This window comes from Crassostrea angulata, chromosome 5 (assembly GCF_025612915.1).
Source record: "Crassostrea angulata isolate pt1a10 chromosome 5, ASM2561291v2, whole genome shotgun sequence".
NCBI classification, from domain to species: Eukaryota; Metazoa; Mollusca; class Bivalvia; order Ostreida; family Ostreidae; genus Magallana; species Magallana angulata.
In genome coordinates this window covers 29,981,509-30,006,401 of record NC_069115.1, presented here as the reverse complement: position 1 = coordinate 30,006,401, position 24,893 = coordinate 29,981,509, and the positions used below count along the sequence as shown (strand labels likewise).

The window sequence follows — 24,893 nt, the reverse complement described above, 5'->3', positions numbered from 1 at the left end:
TGCTCAGCGTTGTTTATATTTTATACATTACCAGTGTATTCAGTTGTTTTGGAGTTCTTTTATTACACGTATTAATTATTACGGAGTAGCCTTAAGGAAATATGGCTCCGCAATTTTGTGGTAATACAACACATGTACCGGTAGTTGGAAGCATGTATATTTTTTTCTATAAGGAAAGATAATGATGTTCCCATAGATCAATATTAATGTTTTTTTTTTTAAACAACCAATCGATGTGACAGGGCGTTGCAGTGTTAACTTCAAGGTTTATTCCATCAGCAAAAATTATCGCTAAATAGAACCTGCAGTCATTTTCTGGCAGCTTGTAGACATTTTATATCTCAATAGGCTTTTGTATGTAAATGTGTTACATGAAGTTATGTAGACATACACACACCCAATTTGTATACATGTATTAGACATTTTCTGTCTTAATGGTAATAGATTCAATATAATCCTTTTCCTTCTTTTGTACATGTATATATACATATAGAATACCTGTCACTCAAAAATCAGCATTCTAATAGTACTGTTTTTAATGTATATGCATAATATCTTTCTTACTTGAATATGTGTACAATATCTGTATTATTATACTCCTCTTTCTCTGTTAAGTTTAGAACCAGTACATAAATTTTGACACCGAATCAATACACTATTCCTCTACCCCCTGTTTTTTCAGACCCTGCTGGACCTGGGGGTGTCCCCCAACCTGAAGGACAGTCGGTCCCTGACTCCCCTGTACTACACTGTCTCCCACTGCACCAGCCCCAGCTGTGTGGAGATGCTGCTGCAGGAACGGGCCTTCATTGGATCCCAGGACGAACAGGGCTGGTTCGAAATTCATCACGTAAGGAAATTACTGCTACAATCTACTGTTGCAGTAATGTATTTAGATGATTTAGTTTAAATAAAGAAAAAATAATTAGAATTTTCAGATGTACTGCATTGGTACAAAGAGCCATAAGCAGTATAATCTCCTTTGTTTATATTCTTTAAATAAAGATGAAAAATCAGAATGAAAGCATTTTGATTAAATATACCTTGATTATGCTTCCAGGGTAAGAAGTCTTTTGAATATAGAATCAGGTTTTTATTTCAAGTTCTGCATTAGAGCCACTTATTATTAAAAAAAATAAAAAAATTGTGTACCCTTGTTATCAAATTTAGGGAAAAAACATTTTAATTTTAAAAATACCTGCATCAAAAGCAGATCACAATAAACAGATTACAGGAAAGGACAAGATATTGTCAGGAGTATAGAAAAATAAGCTGATTATTGAAGGACCCGAGTTCTGGGCTAGGTCATCTTTTGAAATGTGATTTCATAGTGTGTACTCTAACCCAGACCAGTGGTTTATATACAGTGATGTTGGAATTTAATTCCTTTTTTTCTGTGCAGGCTTGTCGACAAGGATTGGTGCAGCATTTGGAACACCTCTTGTTTTATGGTGCAGACATGGATGTTCAGAATGCCAGCGGAAACACGGCATTGCATGTCTGCGCATTACATAATCGAGTGAGTAACCGAAATTACAATGATAAACAATGCTTCCAATTAAGTTTCTTCATGCAATTTTCCTTTTGAATTAAACATTTTTGGAGACAAATTGCTGTGAAGATGTCAGGAATAGCTGCAGGTGGTTTGAAGGGTTATTGCAGCTTAAAAATAGGGGGAGGGGCAACTGTCACAGGGTTTCTGTGATGTTACAAATGACGTTACGCCTGAAATTGACATTGTCAATTACAGTACGCTCACGCATCCTAACAAATCAGCTGATAACCAGGGGCAATAACTGTGGAAAGTCATCTAATAAACATTTTTTTTTTTTGGCAAAGCTGCGTACACCACAAAATATCAGAATAAAGTGCATTTTTCTCCCTTAATCGCGTAGTGTGAACATCCCTTTTTAGTCACAGCTGAAAAAAGAAATGTTGAGAAAAAAATTCTGATATAATTGTGTAGTTTTTCGTACTGTCTTTTTTGGGAATACAGTTTTTAAAACGTTTTGGAAATGGAGTATTGTGCAGAATATTGTATGGAATATACTTCCTTTGTGCAGGAGTCTTGTTTACGGGTTTTGCTTTTCCGAGGAGCAAACAAAGAAATACTCAACTACAGCAACCAGTCTCCGTACGAGTGTGCCATTCTGGCCGGAAACAACGCCATCGCGGAAATCCTGGAGGGCCACAAGGATGACGATGTTGGTAAAGGATTTTTATATTTTGAATACTAGTAATATGTTGAATTTGACAGCTGGATAATCTGACTTTCAATGATTGATACAAGGAAATCAATTAGGATTTTCATACTATGCTTTCATTAATATGTATCGTAAGTCAGACAACTGCACCAATTTTTGTGGATTTTGTTATTTTTTTATCATAGAAATCAAATGTGCATTGAAGGTTGATTTCTAAATAGAAAAAAAAAAGATTTATGGGTAGGACTTATGGTTGTGTGAATTTTACAAAATCCATAAAAAAGTTATGCCTAACAATTTTAACGAAACCACAGTATAATTTTTTTGTGTAATATGATTTTCAGATTGGTTGTGTTAAGCATAAAAAACTTTTTTCAAAAACATGTAAAACATGTTTTGGTTAATATTACGCTGTAAATTTGAGGTTGTTCTGTCTTGAATTTTGCAGTTATGTTCTAACATTAACAACAACATAAAGGCTTGCGTGAATGATAGGTTTGTCAGTCAGTAGGTGAACAAGTCAATATTGCTGCTCATAATATTTTGTAAACAGGCTTTTAAGGAAGATCTTTGATAATTGTAAGTAAGAAAAAAAAGATCAAGAGAAGAAAAAAATGACTACTTGTCAAACATCATAAGCACCCATTATATTGACAGTTTGATGTTTTTCTGTCACGGAGTTGCTCTCCTGTTCAACACAAGAAATTCATCCATTGAGATCAATTTGTCAAAAATTTGAAATTATTATTGGGCCGACCAGGAAAAAAAATCTTAATATGTGTCCCTACAAGGGACAAAAAGATAAATATTTACATTTAAGAGGCCATGAAATAAGGTTAAGTGAGCAATGATGCTGTCAAAGAATTGAAAGAATAAAACAGCTTTATGGTGACTGACGTTTCTGTGTTGTCAGGAGGGGTCAGGTGTTCTCAGTGTGAGACAAGCAGACAAAGTGTGCCATCTCGGGTCACAGGGGTTAAGCAACTTTTTTTTTTATTTCGGGGGAGGGGGGTTGATAGTGGGCTAAGACTGGTTAATGATGCAATAGAAAATCTATCACTTTAACATTAGGCAGAGGACGTGTACATTATGAAGACAATATTTTATGTTTTTATTTTGGGTTTGAGTGATGTGTTGTTTAAGTATTAAGAATTGTTTGATTTTAAAGTAAAAGACATTCAATTAATTAGGTACATAAGAAGAAGATATTTGACTATCTTGATTTATTATTTAAGATTGGAATTATGAATCTGCATGTATATTGTAAAGATACATCTTATTAAGATGATGGATCTGCTTTTTCTTTCATTATTTCCAATTTCACACCAGCGGACACAATTTATTCTAAATTAATTTTTTTTCCCTTGGTCGTTTAGTTCAGTTCCGTGAGACACCGCGGTTCAGCACCAGACGCCGCGATTCTGTGGCATCGGCAGCCATGTACGCCCTGTACCGCTCCCGCAGTGACCCGCGGATCAACCACATCCTGATCAGCCCCTCCTCCTCCACGCAGAGCTTCTCACACCTACACAACAGCCAGACCACCACAGACTCGTACTCAGGCTCGCGTGGCACTGACTCACCATGCTCAATGAGTCTGTCCAGCTCCAGCTCAGGGCCAGGTGAGATTCATACAAGATGAAAATTATGTGTTATGTTGGGATTTAGGGTTTTCAGATGAGAAGTTTGAACTTAGAGGATTTTTTTTCGGCATTACTGGGTAATAAAATATTAGAAGAAAGTTTTGGTGACTGTTTAGCTTATGATGAGGTAGAGATTGGTTTAGGTGGAGGGTGTGATAAGTTTAGACTTATTAATAATGTAAGAAGTTCTTCATTGACTGTTGTGCATACATACAAATGGATGAATATTGTGGAGTACATTTGTTGTCAAGTTATTGTACTTCATACAGCAGATATTGCCTTCCAAGTGGCTTCAAACATCTTCACCATGATGAATGTAATTAATGATACATTAGGAGTTAATATTTTTATATGTATGTTATTCATACAGTCTTTGATAATAATTATATATTTGTTGTGTGTTCATTATGATTTTTCAAGGCTTCTTTGGAAAAGGAGCAAGCGCATCTTTCCCTTTAAGGCGCCCCATGTCCGTATGCCAGAGCCATTTTCCTGATCAAAACAGGCCTTCTTTATCCCAGTTTGAGATCATGAAAAGGAGACTGACTCCTGCCAACTCATTCCGTTCAGTGAGATCTCGAGATCAACTTGAGCAGGAGTTGCATAGGGACTTGCATCGAAGACTGTCTCTGCAGTTTGAGATCCGAAAAAGGAGTCAGTTTTACCAGAATCTCACAGTTCCCCATGCTAACAGGTTCCAAAATCGGAATTTGGAACAGGGTAATAACTCTCAGAGCACTATGCTTTCGCCTTCGATGGAATCTATTAATAGTGTGCAGAGTCAAACCCCAAGTCTGAGTACATTTTCGTCTCATTCCGGAAAGACATACGGCAGTTGTCTATCTGTCGGTGACAACACATTACACAAGAGGGACCGTAGCAAAAGTCCAAATCTGCCCATAAGGAACACTGTGTGTACCTCAGATTCCACAATATACAGGGTGATCTCAAAACCTAAAAAACACAGAACGCCCATCAAGAATCAGACTCAGGTAGACGTGAATAAACATGAGGATGGTTATGGTAATGCCAATATCTACACAGAAATCAGCAGTAAGTGTAAAGGACCCCCCATCAATAACAGAAATCTAGTCGGTCGACAGACGAGTGCACCGGCCAGGGATACGTACATTTCCTCGTACATTTCGGCAGACCACTGTCCCCCCGAAGCCACGCTAGAGCTGGAAGTCGATCACATTTACGTGTGCACGGAGCGCTACCTCCCCCGAACTCCTGATGAACTGGCGCTGGAGAAAGGCGACATTGTGGAAGGTTTACCTCCCTTTGAGCATGATCTTATTTTGCAGTTTGTTATTCCCTGTTATTTCTTCGTATTTCTTTTTCCACAGCATTTATAGCTGCATCTTGAGCGTTATATTTTTCCCCTCTTTTTTTGTAGCATTGCTCTGTTTTCATAATTGCCTCTTTTAGTTTCTGTTATTTATCACTTCTATTGAAGTATGACTTGTATATTTTGTACACAGTCACATTAATATTCATGATATGTTAATTAGCGGTAGATATTATAATGACTGTATCTTTTTACAGCATGGAAAATTATCAACACGGACACTGCATGGAAAATATCTTAATGCAATATGATTCACAATAATAAAAAAAAATATGTTAATTATTTATGATCATTTACCAATAAATAATCATATTATGCAGGGTTTGCAAGCAATGCATGAGAAAATGCAAAATGCATCATGGATCAGTTCTAGTTGAATTGCATACTGGATGGAAAACTCGTAGTTTATACTTATAATTATATAGTAGAGAAGTTATGACTTGACTGTAGCTGTTTGCAAGCATATTTGCATGCGTATTTTATTTAAGATTGACTTGACATATTGTAACAGAAATAGTGGATGAAATAATGATAAATGCATTTTGAATTAGAAATTTTTTTTAAAAATTAAAAAAAAATCATTTTCCCCACAGTTTTGTGTTATAATTGAAATTAGAATTATGAATGTTTTTAATTTCATTTTTTGAACTAGTCTTAGAGAAGTTTTCACTGTTATCCACATTTTGAAAACACTTTCATTACAATTATAGATAGATTTCATTTCATATTTTGTTCAAATTTCTTTATTGAAATTCTTATTCTCAATGTTTTATGAAATAAAATTTCAATATCGATCCCTAAATTTATAAGCTTCTAAGTAAGCAAGAAATTTGGCTAGTTTGAAAACTTTTTTGGGTAACTGTAAAAGGTTATGAAATATAAAGATGAATTTGAACTCATTTCAGTTCTTGGGGTCGGAGAACAAGGATTCTGGGAAGGGAGAGTGAACAACAATGAAGGGATGTTTCCCAGTAACTTTGTCCAGGAAGTCAAACTAAGGAGGAAAGGTAATGACATCATCTCTCTCTCTCGCTCTCTCTCCCTCTTGCTCTCCCTCTTTCTCTCTCTCTCTTTCTCTCTCTCTCCATGACTTGTAAAGTTGTTTTATTCGTTTGTATTTTGTTCTTTTACTCTTTATCCCTGTTTTATTAAGAGATAAGAAAAAGGTTGAACATTTCTAAAAATTTGAAAAAGGGGTCATGTTAAATGTGAAAGGTCAAAGGTTATTAGTTGGCAAGGTCATTAATCTGGTAACAACATCAGTGCATTTATTCAAAAGTATTAGAAAACTCCTTTGTGAAAACTCTTCAAAGGGAAACATAATTCATGGAATGCAAAACAAATGAATAAAGAGACAGTTTACATAAATATTGTCTCTTTAATTTGGCTAATTTCCATCCGTACAAGAAATAACTGTGAAGATGCTCTCCTCTCGGAGCTAAATGTGACATTCAGACAGGTGTAATGGGGCAGTTTGCACTTCTGGTCTGTGTGACTAGCTAGGAGCCTGTGACGTCAGGATAAAGAGAGACTGTGTCCGACGTACGTACGTCGGCATTAAACTTAGGCCCCCAGGATATTGTTCTTTAGTGACAAAATTGATAATCTCTTGTTCAGCCAATATTCACTTTGATTTGTTTTCATTATTTTTGACAATATCATCCTTTTGCTTTATTTTCAATTTTATTAACATGAAATAGCTTTTTGAAAATCTTTTCGTATTCATTTATTTGACATGAATGATTTATAAACTCTTTTTCTAATTGAGTTGGAAATGATTTACACTAGCACCAAGTGGGAAAAACAATAAGTGATTTGATTATGGGTACCCCCGGGGCCCTTTGTACCTATCTCCTTAATGAAAGGAGATATGAGTGGTTTTGTACATTTGATATCAATTTTTGATCAATTTGGCCAAGCTTGACCATCCTTTATGAGCTGTTAGACTAAAGAGCACAAATTACCAGTACACATAGTGTACGATGGATGCATTTACATTTGGAAGCATCTTTTCATTTGTATGTTAGCAAGAGATAACGTTGATCATATTCCATAAATTGCCAATGTGACTAGAGACTGGATTTTTTACTAGTATGTGATATTTGAAATGGAGATTTTACATTTTGGCTGTCGTTTTGTGACTCGGGAAGAAAAATTGAAGACAAACTTCAGTGGTCAAACTCGACACAGAAATGTCGGACGGTTATAACTTTAATACTTGTTAAGGAAAAAATATAAATAACCGTGAAATATGGCGGATGAAGAAGGTTTAGGAACAATAATGTTAAAAAATCGACTGGCGTACAAAATGACAGTGGCCGCTCTACTTTCAGCTGGTTCTCTGGGAGACTTGGTCTCGGCCTCTCGACATGACATGATGCTGAACAGGAACACACTGGCTGCCATAGTACCCAACTTCAGGTCAGTACCCAAGATTACTATTTTTACATTACTATACGACAGTTAAAACAGATACTGTAACATTTATTCTTCAGGATTGACCAAACATTTATGCATATTCTTCTTTAGTTTTTTTTTTCAATATTTTGAACAAGATTTTAAGATTTTATGAGGTTAATTAATGAAATGGACAACTGTTTGAATAACAATGGTTATAGATTTATTCTAGCTCTCTAGAATAGTTGTGGTGTGCTAGTATATAAATAGTGCCTGTTTGGGAGGGTAACAGTTGAAATTGACACCCCGAGAAAACCATTGTCAACCGACGCGAAGCGGAGGTTGACAATGGTTTTCGAGGGGTGTCAATTTCAACTGTTATCCTCCCAAACAGGCACTATTTATTTTGTTATACTGAATGTCTTTTTTAAAATTTTAAAGAAAATTTTACTGCTTTTATATAGGAATAACGTGAATTCTACAGCGAACCGTACGCGCATAATTTTCGCGCATGTAACATTTTTTAATGTTACCCGTTGCCAAGTGCGTTGCTAACGCTGAGGGTAATAGTAAATATTATTAACTGCGTCTTAACCAATCAGATTTCAGTATTTAACATGAAAGTATAACAATAAGGTGTGCAAATTGGATTCAATGAATTACTGCCATATTTTTTGCAAAAAAATGCACAAGAAATGAATACAAGCAGGTTTATATGAAAAAGATAGAATTTGACTTTATGAAGGGGTACAAAATGTAAGACAGAAAACTCTTAAGTCTGTCTGTAAGACGATGGAATGTGCTTTTCAGGGAGATAACTCTTCCAACCCTATTTCTCTTCACATAGTGCTGATTGGGATTCCAATAGATGTTAGCATAAGGCATATAGAGATGAAACCATTTATGTGAACTATCATTGTCAAACATACCAATTTTCCATTTTTTTTTTCTGGGGGCTATGTTAATAATTTGGTTATGAAAAATTTTGGATGCGGTTGAGTTCTTGATTTTTTTTTACCCAATCCTGGACAAATCTTGTATGTTGATACACAATTTTTTTCATCAGTCCCTCACAATTTATCAAATCCCACGTAAGATGTTAGACACAAGAATTTGAAGGATTTTAATAGATGGGTGACAACGGTTATGGAGTGAATACTGGTTGCGGACATCAAAAGGTGTAGCCGTTTGTGACAGGACTTTATTGTTTTACAATCCCATTGTAGTTGCCCAGGTAAATGCATCATTGAGGGGTGTGAATCCGTGTCCTTATCGGAAAACCATTACAAGGATGGTGTAGAGGGGGGCGTGGCAGTGTGTTCAGAAAAATTGCTTTGATTCCAATTTTACTGCTCCTTTAATGGCCCTAGGTCCAAAATCTACCATCTGTTAACTTTTCATCATACGTTTACGAACAGAGAAAGAAAGATATACATTTCAAAAGGTTTTGTACCATAAATATGTTCATCTTTTTGTTTGTTTCGTGTTTGCATGAGAGAAACTTAAAAGTATGTGGTTGAGAGTTGGTGAACTTGCCAACTTTTTCGTTGAGAGAGAAAAAAAAAGTTGTGGTAAGTAGATTTGAAAGCCCAATAGGTTTGATCTGTTTCAATATTTGGGTAGGCTGTGTTTACAAGCTTTCTAAGGTTTGATTGTGATCAGTTGGTCAGAAGATTAATTGAATCTTGGCCAGTCTTTTCATGTTAAACACAGATCCATTCTTGTGATATGTATAAGAGAATTAAACAGTTACCTTCGTATGTGTAAGATAGGGCCAGGTCAAAAGTTGAAGTCATAACTACAGGTCAATCCATTTAGTCACCAGCACTAGTGCAGACCTTGGGTACCTACAAGTACTAAAACGACTAAGATTTTGGGAGATACACTAAGGTCAATAGTTCAGTAGTCAAAGTGACACATTATCTTGTCAATGACCCAGCTACCTTCCGCTATACCCACCCATTCATGTCACTAACTATCTTCTGTCCATCTTCTTATCCACCTGTCCACCCCATATCTGTCATTCACTCTTTCCTTCTCTCTCTCTCTCTCTCTCTCTCTCTCTCTTCTCTCTCTCTCTCAACAGTACATGAAAATATTCGTTATTTTTTTATCTCTCTCTCTCTCTCTCTCTCTCTCTCTCTCTCTTTACTTGGTGTTCAAGTTAAGTTTAATTCAATTCAAATCGTTCTTTATCTTGCACTTAAGTCTTTACTAATAAATATGTTGGACTAATATCTCATAATGGGCTAAAGCTCTTTATTATTAGATTGGTATATGCCACACATATGGCCCATATATATGCGTTAATTGAATGGAGCGCTAAATATTTTAAAAACCACTTCAAAACTACTAAATATTGATGTGCAGTTATTAACACCAGTATTCAGCTCAAAGTGGATTAAGAGCTAAATATTATTACATTATTAAAGTAAAATCCTTTGCAGTTTTTAAATTAACTGTTTATTAATCTTAATATGATATGAATAGCTGACCATTCTTAAAAGTAGAATGATATTTGTTGAGGGTGAATGAAGGAGATAGATATGTGTAATTACTGAATTTCTATATACAAAGCTTTTTAATGATGGCATATGTAATTTGAAAGTATATCAAGTTTAAACAAAAACAAAAGGAAAACCCAAACATACTTGCAAAGCAAGCCTTTCTAAATGTAATTTCTTTTGTTTGAGGTTGCATGGCGGTAAAGAGATAAGTATATAAGAATGTTGTAAAAGTGGACCTGAAGAGTAAACCTGTAAACTAAAGAGTAAGCGGTTGTCAGGCACCGCTTGACAGTATCACGGCGATGACATTTTTCTCATGGCCCTGCGATTGTTCGTTTGCCCATATATTGACTCTGTTTCCGTGCTCAACTCTATACACTATCTACTTAGATAGACATTGACGATTTCGAGTTTTTTTTTCTTTCTTGGTTCGCAAAGGCTAATTCATGTGTATGTCTTGCGCAAACTTCTATCACATGGAGATTTATGGCTCTTTAAGGAGATTGTGCGTACTTATTTGCCACCCCGAGTTAAGTGAAAACGGAGGACATTCTTGGGTGAAGAAAATGTTTGTTTTACACAAACACTATGTTTGGCACAAAAAGTTTCCAAATAGACGTTTTATTGGGGATGGAGAGGGTTTTATTGCTTGTCGAGTTTTCGTCTATAGGTATTGAAAGTATTAAAGCTGACCCAATGACTGAAATATTTTTTGGTAGTCGTAAATTACATGAAACTTACATGGTAATTATTTTCTGAACTTCCCCGTAGAATGATATTTTTAAACATTTATCTACCATCATCGAAAAAAGAGATCTTTGACCCAAATAACTTGACATTTTTGTAGCTGTGAATTACGAAAAACTTTTCTTTTAAAATTCCTCCATTCAAGGGGTTGACATGTATACTTTTTTATTCAGTCGCGGAAGTTGATGCCCAGAAGATATGATATCTCATTAACAATGCTAATGAGGATCATGATTTGTGTTCATTACCTTTCTACTGCATACTGACAGAGGTGCATGTAATAAATTAAACAACTTCTTCAAAATGAGCCTCTCACTTGGAAAATACAGGTTGGACCTATAGTCCTGTATGACCAATGAAAACAATAAAAGAATTGGGTTTTTTTTTTATGCAAGTTGTTTGTTTAAATAATTTTTTGATTAAAGTTGAAAGCAACATCTTTTTTAACCTATCAAGGTAAACGTTGTCGGTAATGTTAATCAGAAACGTTATGATTTATATCAATAGCATTAAGTCAGAGATTTAAGAGATGCTGCAGAAGTATATTTTTACATTTAGTACTTTTCTTTTGACAAGTCATTTCGAGATTATTCCTTTTTTTTTTTTTTTTTTTAATAAGAATTTTACACTCAAGTCAACAAGAGGAAAAATTAACTTTAAAAAATAAAAGAGATAAATTGTAGCTTTTTTTGTTGTAGAAGATATTCTTTTTTCAAATGTTTAGGAAAGGTGCAAGCATAATTAATAGTGAGTTGTACATGTACTAATAAAAAAAAAAGGGTGAAACATTGAAGGTATTAGATATTAGTTTCGAGTGAGTGACAGCTTTGCTTGAGGTAGAATATACTGATATGTTCAAACAGTAAACAGGGGTTGTATCAGAACAACCCTTAACACCAGATACCCTTCGATTATCCCTGCATGCCTACCTCAAAGACAGGCCTAGAACAACTTAATCTCTTGCAAAATATATTGAGAAATTCCTGACAGTTGATGGGGATCTTGTCCAGAAAGAATTTTTTCCAAACATGTTCATGGAATCTTGCCAGACACAGAAATGGTTGGCCAATTGATCCCTTAATTGTCCCCCCCCTTACCCTTTATAAGATTTTTAGAGATGGTCATAAAATTTATATGAAATTCTTTGGGTGAGGTGATATTTGCTTTTTTTTGGTACTCTTAGTAAGACCTCTTCGTGACCCACTCTTGAAAGAGAAAGGGGAGATGAGGAAAAATGATAAGGGCCAGTTTCAAGAATAGCCGTCATATACAAACTTTAAGGGTCCGAAAATAGGGGTTTATGCTGCCAAGAGATTGACATGATATGTAAATAAGCACAAAATTATTTTCTTTAAATAGTCATTATCGCGCCGTTTACTCTTGTTCAATAGGGGCGAGTTTTTGAGGGAAGGTGAAAGGCTTTAATTGCGTTTCCAATTTATATTTGCCCTATTGATGACATTTTTACACAGTTTGGGAGTAAAGGAAAATTGTTATTTAAGCAATTAAATGGAGATCGATCACAGAAATTTTTTGATTAAGTTTTCACAATAATAAAGTCTTCACTGGGAAAAAATTAATCGGTGCAATATCGGGCGATTTGGCAGGATGTAAGCACAGAGTTCCGGCATTTGCTCGTAAACGTTATTTATATATTCGTGATGATGTGTATACTTTCAAACCATAAAAGTCAATTAGAAGAGAGCAAGTCCAAACTGCTGCAAAGGATTATTTGACTAAGAAATTTGTGGAGTTAACAGTACATTTATACCTATACTGGGGTGTGTTGAATAAAAGTGAAAGGAACTGCTGTGTGTACGAAACCAATACTTAACTATATAAGGCAGATTGTGTCTGTGTGTGTTATCGATACCTGATTGTTTGTTTAGCCTGAGCCCTTCGATTATACGGGCCTATTATTTTATTGATTTGCTTTCAAGTACTAGCTGACTCCAAAAAAAAAAAAATTCTCTCAAGAATTGAACTGCAATTTGTGAATTAGAGATCAGGAGGAACTGAGTCACCTGTCATTGGTGATTGGAGTCGAGAGAAATCGGAGTTTAGAGTCAGAACAAATTAGCTCCATAGCCGTCTCGTGCTTGCTCTCCTTGCAGTGCAACGCGTGTTTCTTTGTATCAATCGGAGTCAATCTGTGGTCATGTACCCTGACATAAAATAAAGGGATTTACTCAAGGGTTAAGCCTATTGAAGGATTTCTTAATTATTTTTTTTTCTAACAACATTGAAGAACAGGGATTTAAATATTTTCCAATCTACATATTGGGTAAAATATTGATAAAAGGAATTGGACCATAGCCACATACCAAGTTACTGTTTCAAAAAAAAAATCTAACGTGGAGTGTCATCTTCGGAATGGGAAACATGCGAGGCCAAAGGAAGGGAGACATGTCCTAACTCGGAAGGTTTACTGCCCAAGTACATATCTTTTAAGGATTGAAAAAACCACAACAACAAAAAAAGATTATCCCACTGATGTTCGGAGTGTATTGTGATATTGGACACAGAAAGCCATATAATCTCATTCGAGGGATGAAAACATGAGAGATCTATAACCGCTGTCTTTGAGGATCTATCACTGATCAAGATTAAGTGCAGATTATCTCCGATGTGATGAAACTTGCCTTTAAATGCATAAGCCGAGAGTACTGCATGGTATAATGAAAGGGATTTTCCATATTTAGAGGAATGGTATTTTTGGCTTGTTGCTACTGTACTGGGTAACTTGAGAGGCAGGTAATGCTTTAATTTATATTTGTTCAACAACTGGAGGAGAAGGCCAAATTAAATTGTGACCTATAAATTATTTATGAGCTGGAATTAATTTGTGCCTTCCCATCTAGGATATAATATAATGGAGACATCCGAGGACAAAGGAATTTGACAGATTGCGCCCTTTCAAATTTGAGAGAATAAATCCATAGTTCCAATAAATAATGGATGATTACTACAAGAATTTCAACAACCCCAAAAAAGGGATGAAAAGAATAAAATGAAGATCAAGGTCTAACTAACTTGGATTGTGTGCGATTGAACGTTTTTGGCAATCCCATATTGGATTGGTGTTGTGTTAGCATTGGGAGAAAATAATACAAGAATCACTCAATGCCATGTATGTAAGAAGATGATCAGCAATGCTTGTAGAATTCTATACTTCAGGTGTTTGACAATGGATCCTCTTAGATATTGTCCCAGGTTGTAACTGACTAACTATAGTGTGCATTGATTTTTTTTTCCTTATACAAGCATTCTACATGCATTTCAAGTCAGAGGATAAAACCCAAATGGATTACATCTATGGTGGTGGATTAATTGATTTTGTTTTCTATATCTCTTTTAAAGAAGGCAGGCCTTAGATACTGTGTTGTTTGTGCCTTTTTTTTGTATAAGACTTCTTCAAAGAGGAAATTCTGGCTGAAAATTAATTGATTAATTAGAGTACCTGTGGAGAAACTGACAACTTTCACTTTCATCTTTTTGTTTTTGACACCTTTGAAAACTTAACAGTATAAGGTGCTTGATTGTAATTTATCATTGATTATTGCCTGATTGGATATTGCATAACCTGGGCCATAATCACCTGAACACTGTTGACTGTGTGGATTATTTAATTAGTTTAATTAGTGAAGTGGAGTCCTGTTATAAATTGAATTCCATGTCCTCACACCTACCCCATAGCCTTCAGGTGTTTCTAGCGGTCCATACAATGTGTACAGTGACTGAGGGTATAAATGGACTTAATAATAGGACAATACCTGTGTAAGCTGTTGATAATTCTTCCTTTGGGTATTTTTATGTAATCCTCTCAAGCTAAATCAAAAGAGCTCTGCTGTTTGTATGTATTGTATGTGTGACTGTGTTGTGGGGGTTGAGAAGAAGCTATAAGCCCACCCATCCGTGAAGTATTTGAATTCAAGCCTTAGTCAACACAATGACTCAAAAGCCCATGCCTAATGGCACTATTTCTACAGAGGTGAATAACAACATCAAGGGACAGCACAAGAAGCACCCGTCCAGTTCCTTTCTAAGTAAATTCATAGCCCTCCCCCAAGGACTGAGGGTCAAATCTAAGGGAGGGGAGTCGAGCGAGGGAAACCAGAGCCCCAGGAGACCGGTGCCGGTGAAAGCGTTACCGTCCGGTGGGTTTATAAATCAGCCCCAGGACTTTATAGAGGATTTAACTGAAGCAAATAATAATGTGTTTATTCATCTGGAACAACGTGAAAATAATTCCAGCAAACCTAACAGCCCATTAACACAGCATAGTAGGAACCCGAGTGTGTCGTCATTCGCCAGTTCGCAGGACGGAGGGAGCATCAACTCGGACGATTCCCTCACCCCAAGACGGTCGGGCAGGTACAGGAAGCGGTCCTCATCTACTCCGCCAGACATCGGCAGACAAAGGTGCTCACCTGTCGACAGGAGAATCGGACGGCTTGCCAATCAATACTACCAGGCCGTGTACAGTAATAACAACAACAGTAGTAAAAATGTAAACACCACCAGCACTACAGACCGCACCACTAACTTGTCCTCCCGGCATTCCAACAGTAGCGATACAGGCATCTCCTTGGACAGTGACAGTAGTGACGATTCCTTTGACTTTGGGGACATAGAGGATGTAGACTTTAACAGCAGTTGCTTCTCCCCTCCTCGTGAAAGCAGCACTCCGCTGGATTACTACTCCCATCCATCAGCACCTGTCACACAGCCAGGCAACTTTTCGCCTGCAGGGGTCAAAACTATGATGCATCCACATTACCTGACATTACCTAGGAACACCAAGTTTCAATCAGACAGTCTCGGTCTTGTCAAGGTGGACAATTCTCTCAGGCCTATGGCCTACTCTAACGGAACCGTCCCCCACGGAAAGCTCATGACCGCGGGAGGGTCCCTGAAGCTGAAGTCCCCGGGGTTGGTGGTTTATAAGCCACCCCCTGGTCCCAGCGGTGATTTCATTATGATGAGTGAACATTCTTTGCACAACGGAGGACCTGGCAGTGTGCCATTTAAATCCCAAGGTGTAACTGATATTCGCGACCTACCCAGCAATCGAGTGGGACACCAAGAGGCGTCTAACCTGTACAGTTCGCGGGCTTTCTCCTCCAGTATGCCCACCCTACTGGGGAACGCCACCCCCAAGGAACAGAAGAAGTTCCTGAAGGAAGTGAAGAAGTTGGAGAAGGAGGAGAGGAAGCGGAGAGAGAAAGAGGAGAAAAGGAGAATCAAAGAGGAGAAGAAGAGAGAGAAGACATTGAGGAAGCAAAACAAATATATACACAGGACTCTACCCAGGAACTGGGTGTCGGGGTATGTGGAGAGACCCATAGAGAATGTGTATCATAGGAGGTCCCAGTTACAGTTTTCGGCTGTGCCTATTGAATTTGAGGACGGACCCCCCACCCACAGATCCAACCCCCCTCCCAACTCTCCCCCTCCCCCTATTCCCCAGACCCCCCAAACTCTACAGCAGGGACCCAGCCTTAAAGCTCGGGCCTTTTACAACAGTGCTCCGGATCTTCTACGACTGGAAAAAGTGTATGGAGGTTCCATTCGCGGACAACCGAAGGAAATTTACAGGGAGGCCAACGGCATTACAAACGGGGGATTTAGTTTACATAGGAATATTCCTAACACTCACTACTACAGGTAAGGCAAACGTGTGTATGAATTTACAAAACTCAATGAAAGAATGTTCTGGCATGTGTGACAGTTTTATGCTAATGAATTCCGTGTCTTCTGAATTTTGGCAGACCAATTATTTTTATCATGCAGTTTGTAATATCAATTTTGTTTTAATACAAGAACATGGTATTCCCTTCCTTTGCGGCTGCTTTTTAATTCAAACTAGGCATGACAGATTTCAAATTAAGGGTCATAAATCAAGCTTATAACTTTAATAACATTTTAAAATGATATTTTGTCCCTAAATGATGGGATTCTTGAACCAGCTAGCAGCTCTGGGGGGATTTATTATCACTTATTCTGGCAGGTTTTCCTGGGCGTTTTATTTGTGGGACAAAGTTATTTTCTGATAGAAATGTAAAAGTAAGGTGTGTGTATATAATCTATTAGTGTTTACACAGAGTGGACCCTTGTTCCTGCAAGTCATCAACTGTGGTCTCGTTGGTTCGGCACTGGACAGGAGAGATTGAGGAAAAAAGGGGGGTCAGGGTACTTGTATCTATACACACCAAGGGTACATGTTTTTAAGAAGTGGGCCTTATCAGAGTATAAACAAAATCCAGATTAAAAGCTTCAGTGTTTGATGAAATGAGTAAACAAATAGTTCATTTTACAACCACATTGGTCAACTTTCTTTTGTCAAGTGGAGGTGAAAAAATCCCTCTCTCTTTGTAATCTGTTGATACGGTGGTGGCATTATAACTTTTAAAATGAAAATCATTAGTAGTTTGGGGGGGGAGGGGGGAGGGTATGCAGTCATTATTTATAGGGAAGTTTTATCGGACCCATGCAGTCATCATTTGTTTTGTTTTAAATAATAGAAGGTTGTTAGGTGTGAATCTTCAATAATCAATACTTCATAAAGGATTCGTAACATTTAGTCACCGTTAAGTATAATTTTCCAATTAGTCTGAATCATATGAATTCAGTGTTTTGAAATCCTAAGAATAGGCATGATTTCGGGCTATAGACCCCCATTCTCTGTGTGATTGACAATGATTCATGCAGATCGCTACCCTGCATATTCCACCCTTTATTTGACACATATTTGGAACTGTGACCAGGATATTTAAATGGTTACGCAAAAGATTGATTATTTTCATTTCAAAGGGAGCATGTTTTAATGACTAGGGGTATGCCAGGTATACGTAATGGAGAACATGTACAAGCAAACACGTAAACAACAAGATATTTACAAGATTATGTATGTATGTACAAATCTGGCCCGATGACCGCAACTCCCACAGTCACTATGAATATAAAAAAAAAACTGGAAGGGCTAAACATGTAATCTTGTTCAATAATCTGAGCCTCAGGGGACCAGAGGCAATATACCACAGTCATGAATGTGGTGAACTGTGTATGTATTTTTGTATATATATATAATTATGTGTGTATACTGTGTAGACTCAGTGCTTGTTTGTGTGTGACTTCATTGGTGAATCAATGTTTTGGGGAACTGTCAAAACCAAATACTTGGGGATGACACCTAGCTAGCTAGCTTGTTCAATTCTCAAAACAGTTTCAATTTCCCTGCCACCACAAAATAAGCAATTTATCTTCATGCAGCTGTGTGGCCTGGGATGTCAAAAATTTTGTCCTATATATTATTTATGGGCGTTTTATTTTGCGAAATTATTTTAATTTGATTCAGCTATAATTGTAAAGATATGAAATTGTTTGTTTTTAAGAATTGAATCCAGTTATAATAAGATGATTTGTAGTGGATTTTGTGTTGGTTGGTGGGTTAAATTTTAATGTAAAGTTATGTTTTATAATCTCGTAAAGTATGTAGGGCCTGGTCTAGGGTCATGTTGTATGGTATGTAAAGTGTCTTTTGAACATTGCACTACTATCTGAGTCTCGTAGCCTTCATTGTCACTCCCAAAATTAACAGGTTCAACATTTTTTCTGTCCCCCTGCAAAGAATGATGAAAAAGGTCGTGCTGTGATTTTCTGAAATCCCTCTCAATAAGATAAACATACGAAACCAGCTGGAGTTTCGAATCTTATTATGGGGCGATATGACTACATCGAATGGACACCGATAACACAGCCATGATAATGTACATGTATTTACTCATATCTGAAGGTGTGGTTAAATACTTCATATAGGTCAGAATATTTCATAAAAATCAGATCAGATAGTTTGATAGCTTAGAAGTTCAGGAATACGAGAGAAGAATTCGATGAGTACAGACCATATTTGTATTATTTAGCTCATAACATTGAATGAAATTCCTGTCAGTTTAAACAGGCCCAATAAAAATCTTTTCTTTTTTTTATCAGTACAGTGAATGTCACCTTAAACAAGAACATGATTTCAGGGTTTTATCTGATATTTTATTATTTTTATTATCAAATTTTCAAGCCTAATGATGTTAGTAATGAATTTCCAAGTATTGAATGACTGATGAATACTCGGAATTCAATTTTTTATTAGTGGAAAACATTAAAAAAAAACTGTAAATCTCTTTTTCACATTTTCATATCCACCATGTTTCAGAATTAATTGAAAACTGTCAAAAATTAGTTTTGCTGATTTAGGTTGAATTACATTGCTTAGAGTCATTTTGAGGTGGTCATCATAAATTATATACCTTGCACACCTGTGGTATGTACTTACATGTATCTTACTTCAGTGAAGAGTCTACCTCTCTACCTAAATGTCAATCAATGTTTGACTGATTGCCAATTGATGTATTGGGTAGTCACATGTAGTAAAAAAGTTTGTATCAACAGTGAAGACTGTGCTGTTGGGGAAGCTGGTTGGGGGGAGAGAGAGAGAGAGAGAGAGAGAGAGAGAGAGAGAGAGAGAGAGAGAGAGAGAGATTTTCTAGCTAGCTCTGTATACCCGCGCCAAAATTAACCCTTAAGGACTACAAGTCTTGCAAATGTGCAAAGGCATATCATGTTTATCCAAAGAGGAAGAGGCAGAGGGAAGGGATGAAGCTCTAATTTGACTGAAATTCCTTGTTTGGACAAACATATTGTTCTCAACATCAGACAATATAAGAAGCTTTCTTCATAGCTATGTTACTATATCAGTATCCATAATGTTAAACTCATAATGATTCTGTGTCCCCAGTAGATTTTTAATTAATTATCTTTGATGACGACTAAAATCAGCGACCGTAAGGATATTACAACCACCACAGATAGATAGCAATTTTTGATAAAATTCACTTGGTCTTCGTTTAATGTAATTAATATGTAAGGCAGGGAGCTGATATTACGAAGTCCAAGCCAGCCTCTGTTTGAAGAAGATTAGATTAATCGGGTGAGCGTTTGATTGTATCCAAATTTAAACTACCTGTTGGAGATTAAAACTGAATGTGGACAGAGGGGTCTAAGTTTTATGATTAGGCTTGCTATCACATGATTTTGGGGCCTATCTCATACGTACATCATATCATACAGAAATGTTATAATAATCATACCTGTACATGTGAAACAAAACTACATTACACCTGGAGGGCACATTTTTCTTTATATCTGTATGTTTCCTGTTGAAATACATATAGTGTGTATTGATTTTGGTTGCCGCGATGGGGTCGAGTGAGGATTCGCAAAAATATGTATATTTTGTGTTAAATATGTGATAATGTGGGATAATTGATGGTGATCGTCATTTTCACCCCCGTGAGGAAAATATGGGTATGAGGTGTACGGAAATACTGGATGTTTTGCACCTGAAGTTATGCTTGGACTCGGATGGATGTGAATGCAGTGACATTTTGGATGTCTTACATTATGTAGCAAAGTAGAATATTCATTCATTCCCTGGAAAATTAACTTTGTACTTTAGAATAGAGAAGTGGGGATAACCTTTTTTCCTAATTTTCGGCTTTGTTTTTATTGTGTCTGTCCGTAAAGGTGTCGGTCTTGATATTCACGTCCTCCTGTGTATCATATTATCTGTGAGGAAGTGATCGTATTGAAAAAAAAAATTACCCAAGAGGGAAAAAAATACTCGTAAAACAAAACCCCAGCAGTATAAAATTATGTTTAAGTCCAGATTCAAGAAAAAGAAATTAAAGAGTCTTCAGCAATCAAACTGTGTTAGGTAAGTTCTGATTGAAGTCATACATGTATTAATGCATATTCGTCTGGTTTAATGTTTATTCCGACGATATGACTTTACAATATGCTGCATATTAAACATGTATTGTTCGTGCTTATCAACGGCCATTGTAGAATGTCACCTCTAGATGTACTAGGGATAAGAAATGAATGACAGGCCACCTTGCTAGCACACCAACCTGTTTTGATTGAACAGCTTTAGGAATATAGATAATGCCGAGAGGCTATTACGATCATTTGACAGTATTAGAAATGCATGTTCATTGATCATTTTTCTATTTTGCGTTTATTTTATTTTTTTGCAGTGAATATGCACCAAGATCGGTCGTGCTGCAAAAAGGCCCAGAGGGATATGGATTTGTTCTACGTGGAGCGAAATGTATGTATATTTAAGAAATATTTTAAGAATAAGAAAGTGAAACACACGTCCATTTTTTTTTTCAACCTCGCCTTTGAGGAATTGCATTGCAGACGTGTCACTTGGTGCAGTTCCCCTTAGTTCAGTTCACAAGGTCACCTGATTTTTTATGTTTTTTTTTTTTTTTTTTTTTGGTTTAAAAAAAAATTTCCTATGTGGTATTGTAAACTTAAAAAGAATTGCGAAATTTCTTGAGTCCCCTTTATCCTTGCTTTGAGAGCGCCTCATAGCTATAAGTCAGGCATTAAAGTGAATTTCTAATGCCGTTTTCTGGTAATGGAATACACACAGAAATGAAAGAGATTGACGACATGGTTGAAGAACCACAGGGATTTTTTTCCACCTTCCTGACTCTTCTGAATTCTCTTTTTTATACACTTGATGAAGTTCTTTCATTAGAAAATAGTCATTTACATTCTAGCGGATAGACATTTCCCCATTTGTGATACCTTGATTACAGTCATAAATTTTTTAAAGTATATAATGCTTCCTTGTAAACTACCATACATTATTGTCTTTTGGGGGGAGAAGAAGGGGGTATTGTACGTGAATGAAATTAGGTCGTTGGTATATATGTAGATTTTAATTTTCTTAATCTACATTTGTTCGTACTTGCAGGCATATATGATTTCAAATTGAAATCTTGTGAAAAGGGAACTATTTCTGATTTTATTAACTTTGTCCTCGAAAAACGTACAACTGCACTAAGATTTTGCTCAAGATATACATGTATACCATTTCTCGGTTATTGGAGCTCAATATTTTTTTTCTGGTGTCAATTTGTCTTTTTTTCATTCATTTTCTGAAAATTCCCAGGAAGAAAAACCCTGATATTATGTAAACGGAGAGCCAGCCGGAATTTTGTTTGCTTTGAATTGTTGCGGCATCCTTTGTCTGTCTGGCTATCTTGCAGTCACAGTTTTCTGTCACCCAAACTCATTTTATCTTGACAAAGCAATGTACAAGACACTCTGGTTAACATGTTTGTTTGTGTTGGGTATTTGGTTTCAGAACATTATATGAATAGCTGGTTTCAAGTTTCATGGCCCCAAGTTCAAAATGAGATGGAGAAAAGTTCTGTTGACCCATAGATGAATCGTCTTAGACATCTACATACCTACAATTTTTTTGTTGAAAGGTTTCAATTTCACATTAAAAATTTGTTGCTCTATACTCATGCACTGTCATTATCTCTGAAAGGTTTAATTATTCTGTTACAGATACATGTACCATTATGTTAAAGCAAACACATATTTACATTTACACCGTTTTGCCAAAATTCAATTTTAAACACCAGGGAATGTTTTTCTAATTTGTAAATGGAAGCAATTTCAAACTTCGGGTTGATGGTACTACAGTACAAAACAAACCAGCTACCCATGCAACACTACATAAATGTTTCCACACTTTCCGAGATATCGGCTCCGACATTGGCATCTGACATTAGGATGTTTTGCCTCACAAAAAGAATGCTTTTAACATCTCCTTGTAGCCTGACGAAAACCGTGATTGCTATCAATTCCCATGTTTAGTGGGATGTTTGCCCGATGGGGATGAGCCTAAACTCTTTTTGATTTCACGCCTGTTTGGGTTTGATCAACTTGCATATGGTACTGGCTGGTGTTATTCGGTAAATATTTTTCAACCCCCCTGTACTTGTTCTGTTCCTCTTCTTTTCTTGTGGCGACGAATGTCAACTTGGTGACATTTCTCACAGCCCCCGCGCTAAGTCTGTAACCAAGCATGCAGACCATCTGGCCGTGTTAATTAATGCCCTTCCTTGTATAGGTCCGACTGTTTTCTCTGATGGTCCTTTTCTGTGGGTTTGCAATTTCTGGAAATAGAAACTGAAAGTTGTGTAAAGTACCTTTGATGACTTGATGCACTTTTATCAATAGATGTCATCTGATCAAAGAATATAAAATTGTTGGTACACATTACAGTGCAAACTAATACTCTCTCTCTCTCTCTCATCATTTTTTTTTACTTCAATGGACCAAACCTGAAAGTGTATAGTTATGAAATGACTTTTTGAACAAGAATATAAAGAAAGAAGAAATGATAGTGTGGGTCAATGCATCGAGTCAACTGAGTTATGTTCTCACGAACCAAAGGTTTTTTATATATATATTTTTTTTCCCGATATTGAGTTAATCATTCTCATCCCAGCTGTTACATTGGAAGAAGATGAATCTTGGTGAAACAGATTGGACTTTATTTGGAAGGGAGTTTCTTTAACTTTAGTAAATCTTAAGTAACCATCTATGAGCCAATATGCTGTAGTATGGCTCTCTTTTCAGAGTTTACCAGAAAGTGTAGGGATTGTTTTGCATTCTTGATATTTTGGAGAGGTAAGTTCATGAGCCTTAACGAGAACAAGAACATTTGAGGAATTCTTTAGTTGTCTAGATGGAACTTTTCGCATTTTTTTTAGAAAGTCAATATCTTCAGCTTTTGTTGGTTTTAAATGTGTGAAAAGCTTTTTCCTTTTTTGTTTAAAGGTTGGAAGAAATACCGTTTGTTGGCTTTATTTGGAGTTCTGGGTTTTAATTTAAGTTTTCTCTTACTTGTTGTAAAACTTTGCTAATTGTTTGCTAAAATGAGTGCTAGCCTTTAAAGTACCGGTATTCTGAAAGTCATTTCTGGCTCTTGTGGCCTTTCAGAACAGTTGCACCAATATTGAATTATTGTCCATTGTGCTTAGTAACAACCTTACCTCTTCCCACACTCAGAAAGAATGTTTAGCTGGGCATAAATAGGACCAGACATAACAAAATTTAATTCATAACGTTCTTTCAGTCGCTGTCACTTTCTGCCCGTTAAATTCCGTATGATTATGCAATCGATGTCTGCAGGTATTCCTATATACTAAGAGGTTTAAATTCTTCTCTGCCTATTGGGACCTGTAAACTTAATGCCATTCTAAATTAATAAGGGGGGATATTTTTCCATCAGAATAACTCCATAAGAGGCTTATAGTTCTTTCCATTCTATAAGCATCTTAGGGGGAAGGATGACTCTTTTAGCGGCAGGGAAGAAATTAATTCTGGGGTCCTTGACCATATAGCAAACTCTGCGGTCATAATTTTTGTCCCTTTCTTTATGCATAAAACCGTCCCTATCGTTTATGAATTGGCTGAGACCCAGGAAGCCTCATTGAAGCCCTCTCTCTTTGCGGGTCATGATGAGGCTTTGATCTTTGGACCCACTGGCTGTGGTACAGGTAGATTATTATAGAGATATATGGTTAACCAGCTACATAGGTAACCACCTCTTTATTGCAGTGTCGACATAAATTTGCATGTCCATAAATTATTTTCTCTCTCTCTCTCTTTCTGTCTGTGTCCACTACAAGGCTGTTTTATTGTTTATTTATTTTTTTACTTTACTGAGCTGTGAAGACCTGTGTCGTGAAGGTGAAGATTTTCTGGGTTGTAGTGGTCATCAACTGTCCATGATGGCCTTGGATCTTCATGGTCTGGAGCAAATGGGGGAAACTGTGTCTGTCATTTTGGATTTTTATTGCAACACCGTTAAGGTCTTAATGAGTGAATTTTTTGATTTTTTGTTATGTTTCCTTTTGAGGGCTTTTCCTATGGGAGATTGTGACATTTTTCATCAAGATGTGTTCTTGGATTGGTCGTGTGCGTTTTATTTTGGATCTGACAACTTGTCATTAATATATAACCATTAAGGGATGCCTCAATCAAAAGCAATTTCCACTGTATATTATGTTCAAGTTCCTCTCAGATGAAGCAAGCCTAGCTAGAAGTCATTTTAAGTCCCCAAAGAATTACAAGCTTTTTCGTATCAATTGAAGTTAAAACAGACCCAAGAAAT

General features: G+C 36.5%; 1 protein-coding gene across 9 annotated transcripts in view; it reads left to right on the top strand.

The window, feature by feature from the left end:
- LOC128182697 (SH3 and multiple ankyrin repeat domains protein 2-like) overlaps positions 1-24,893 on the top strand; it is a 74,211-nt gene that overhangs the window by 35,445 nt on the left and 13,873 nt on the right. For 8 of the 9 annotated variants that reach the window (XM_052851417.1, XM_052851416.1, XM_052851422.1 and 5 more), the window contains exons 8-15: positions 683-850; positions 1,403-1,519; positions 2,064-2,208; positions 3,581-3,826; positions 4,268-5,119; positions 6,104-6,205; positions 7,532-7,619; positions 20,941-21,014. In XM_052851417.1, coding sequence (XP_052707377.1) covers positions 683-850; positions 1,403-1,519; positions 2,064-2,208; positions 3,581-3,826; positions 4,268-5,119; positions 6,104-6,205; positions 7,532-7,619; positions 20,941-21,014 — 1,792 coding nt within the window. Of the gene's footprint in view, positions 1-682; positions 851-1,402; positions 1,520-2,063; positions 2,209-3,580; positions 3,827-4,267; positions 5,120-6,103; positions 6,206-7,531; positions 7,620-14,482; positions 14,593-14,784; positions 16,517-20,940; positions 21,019-24,893 lie in introns of all 9 variants that reach the window. The other variant, XM_052851424.1, reaches the window with a different exon arrangement.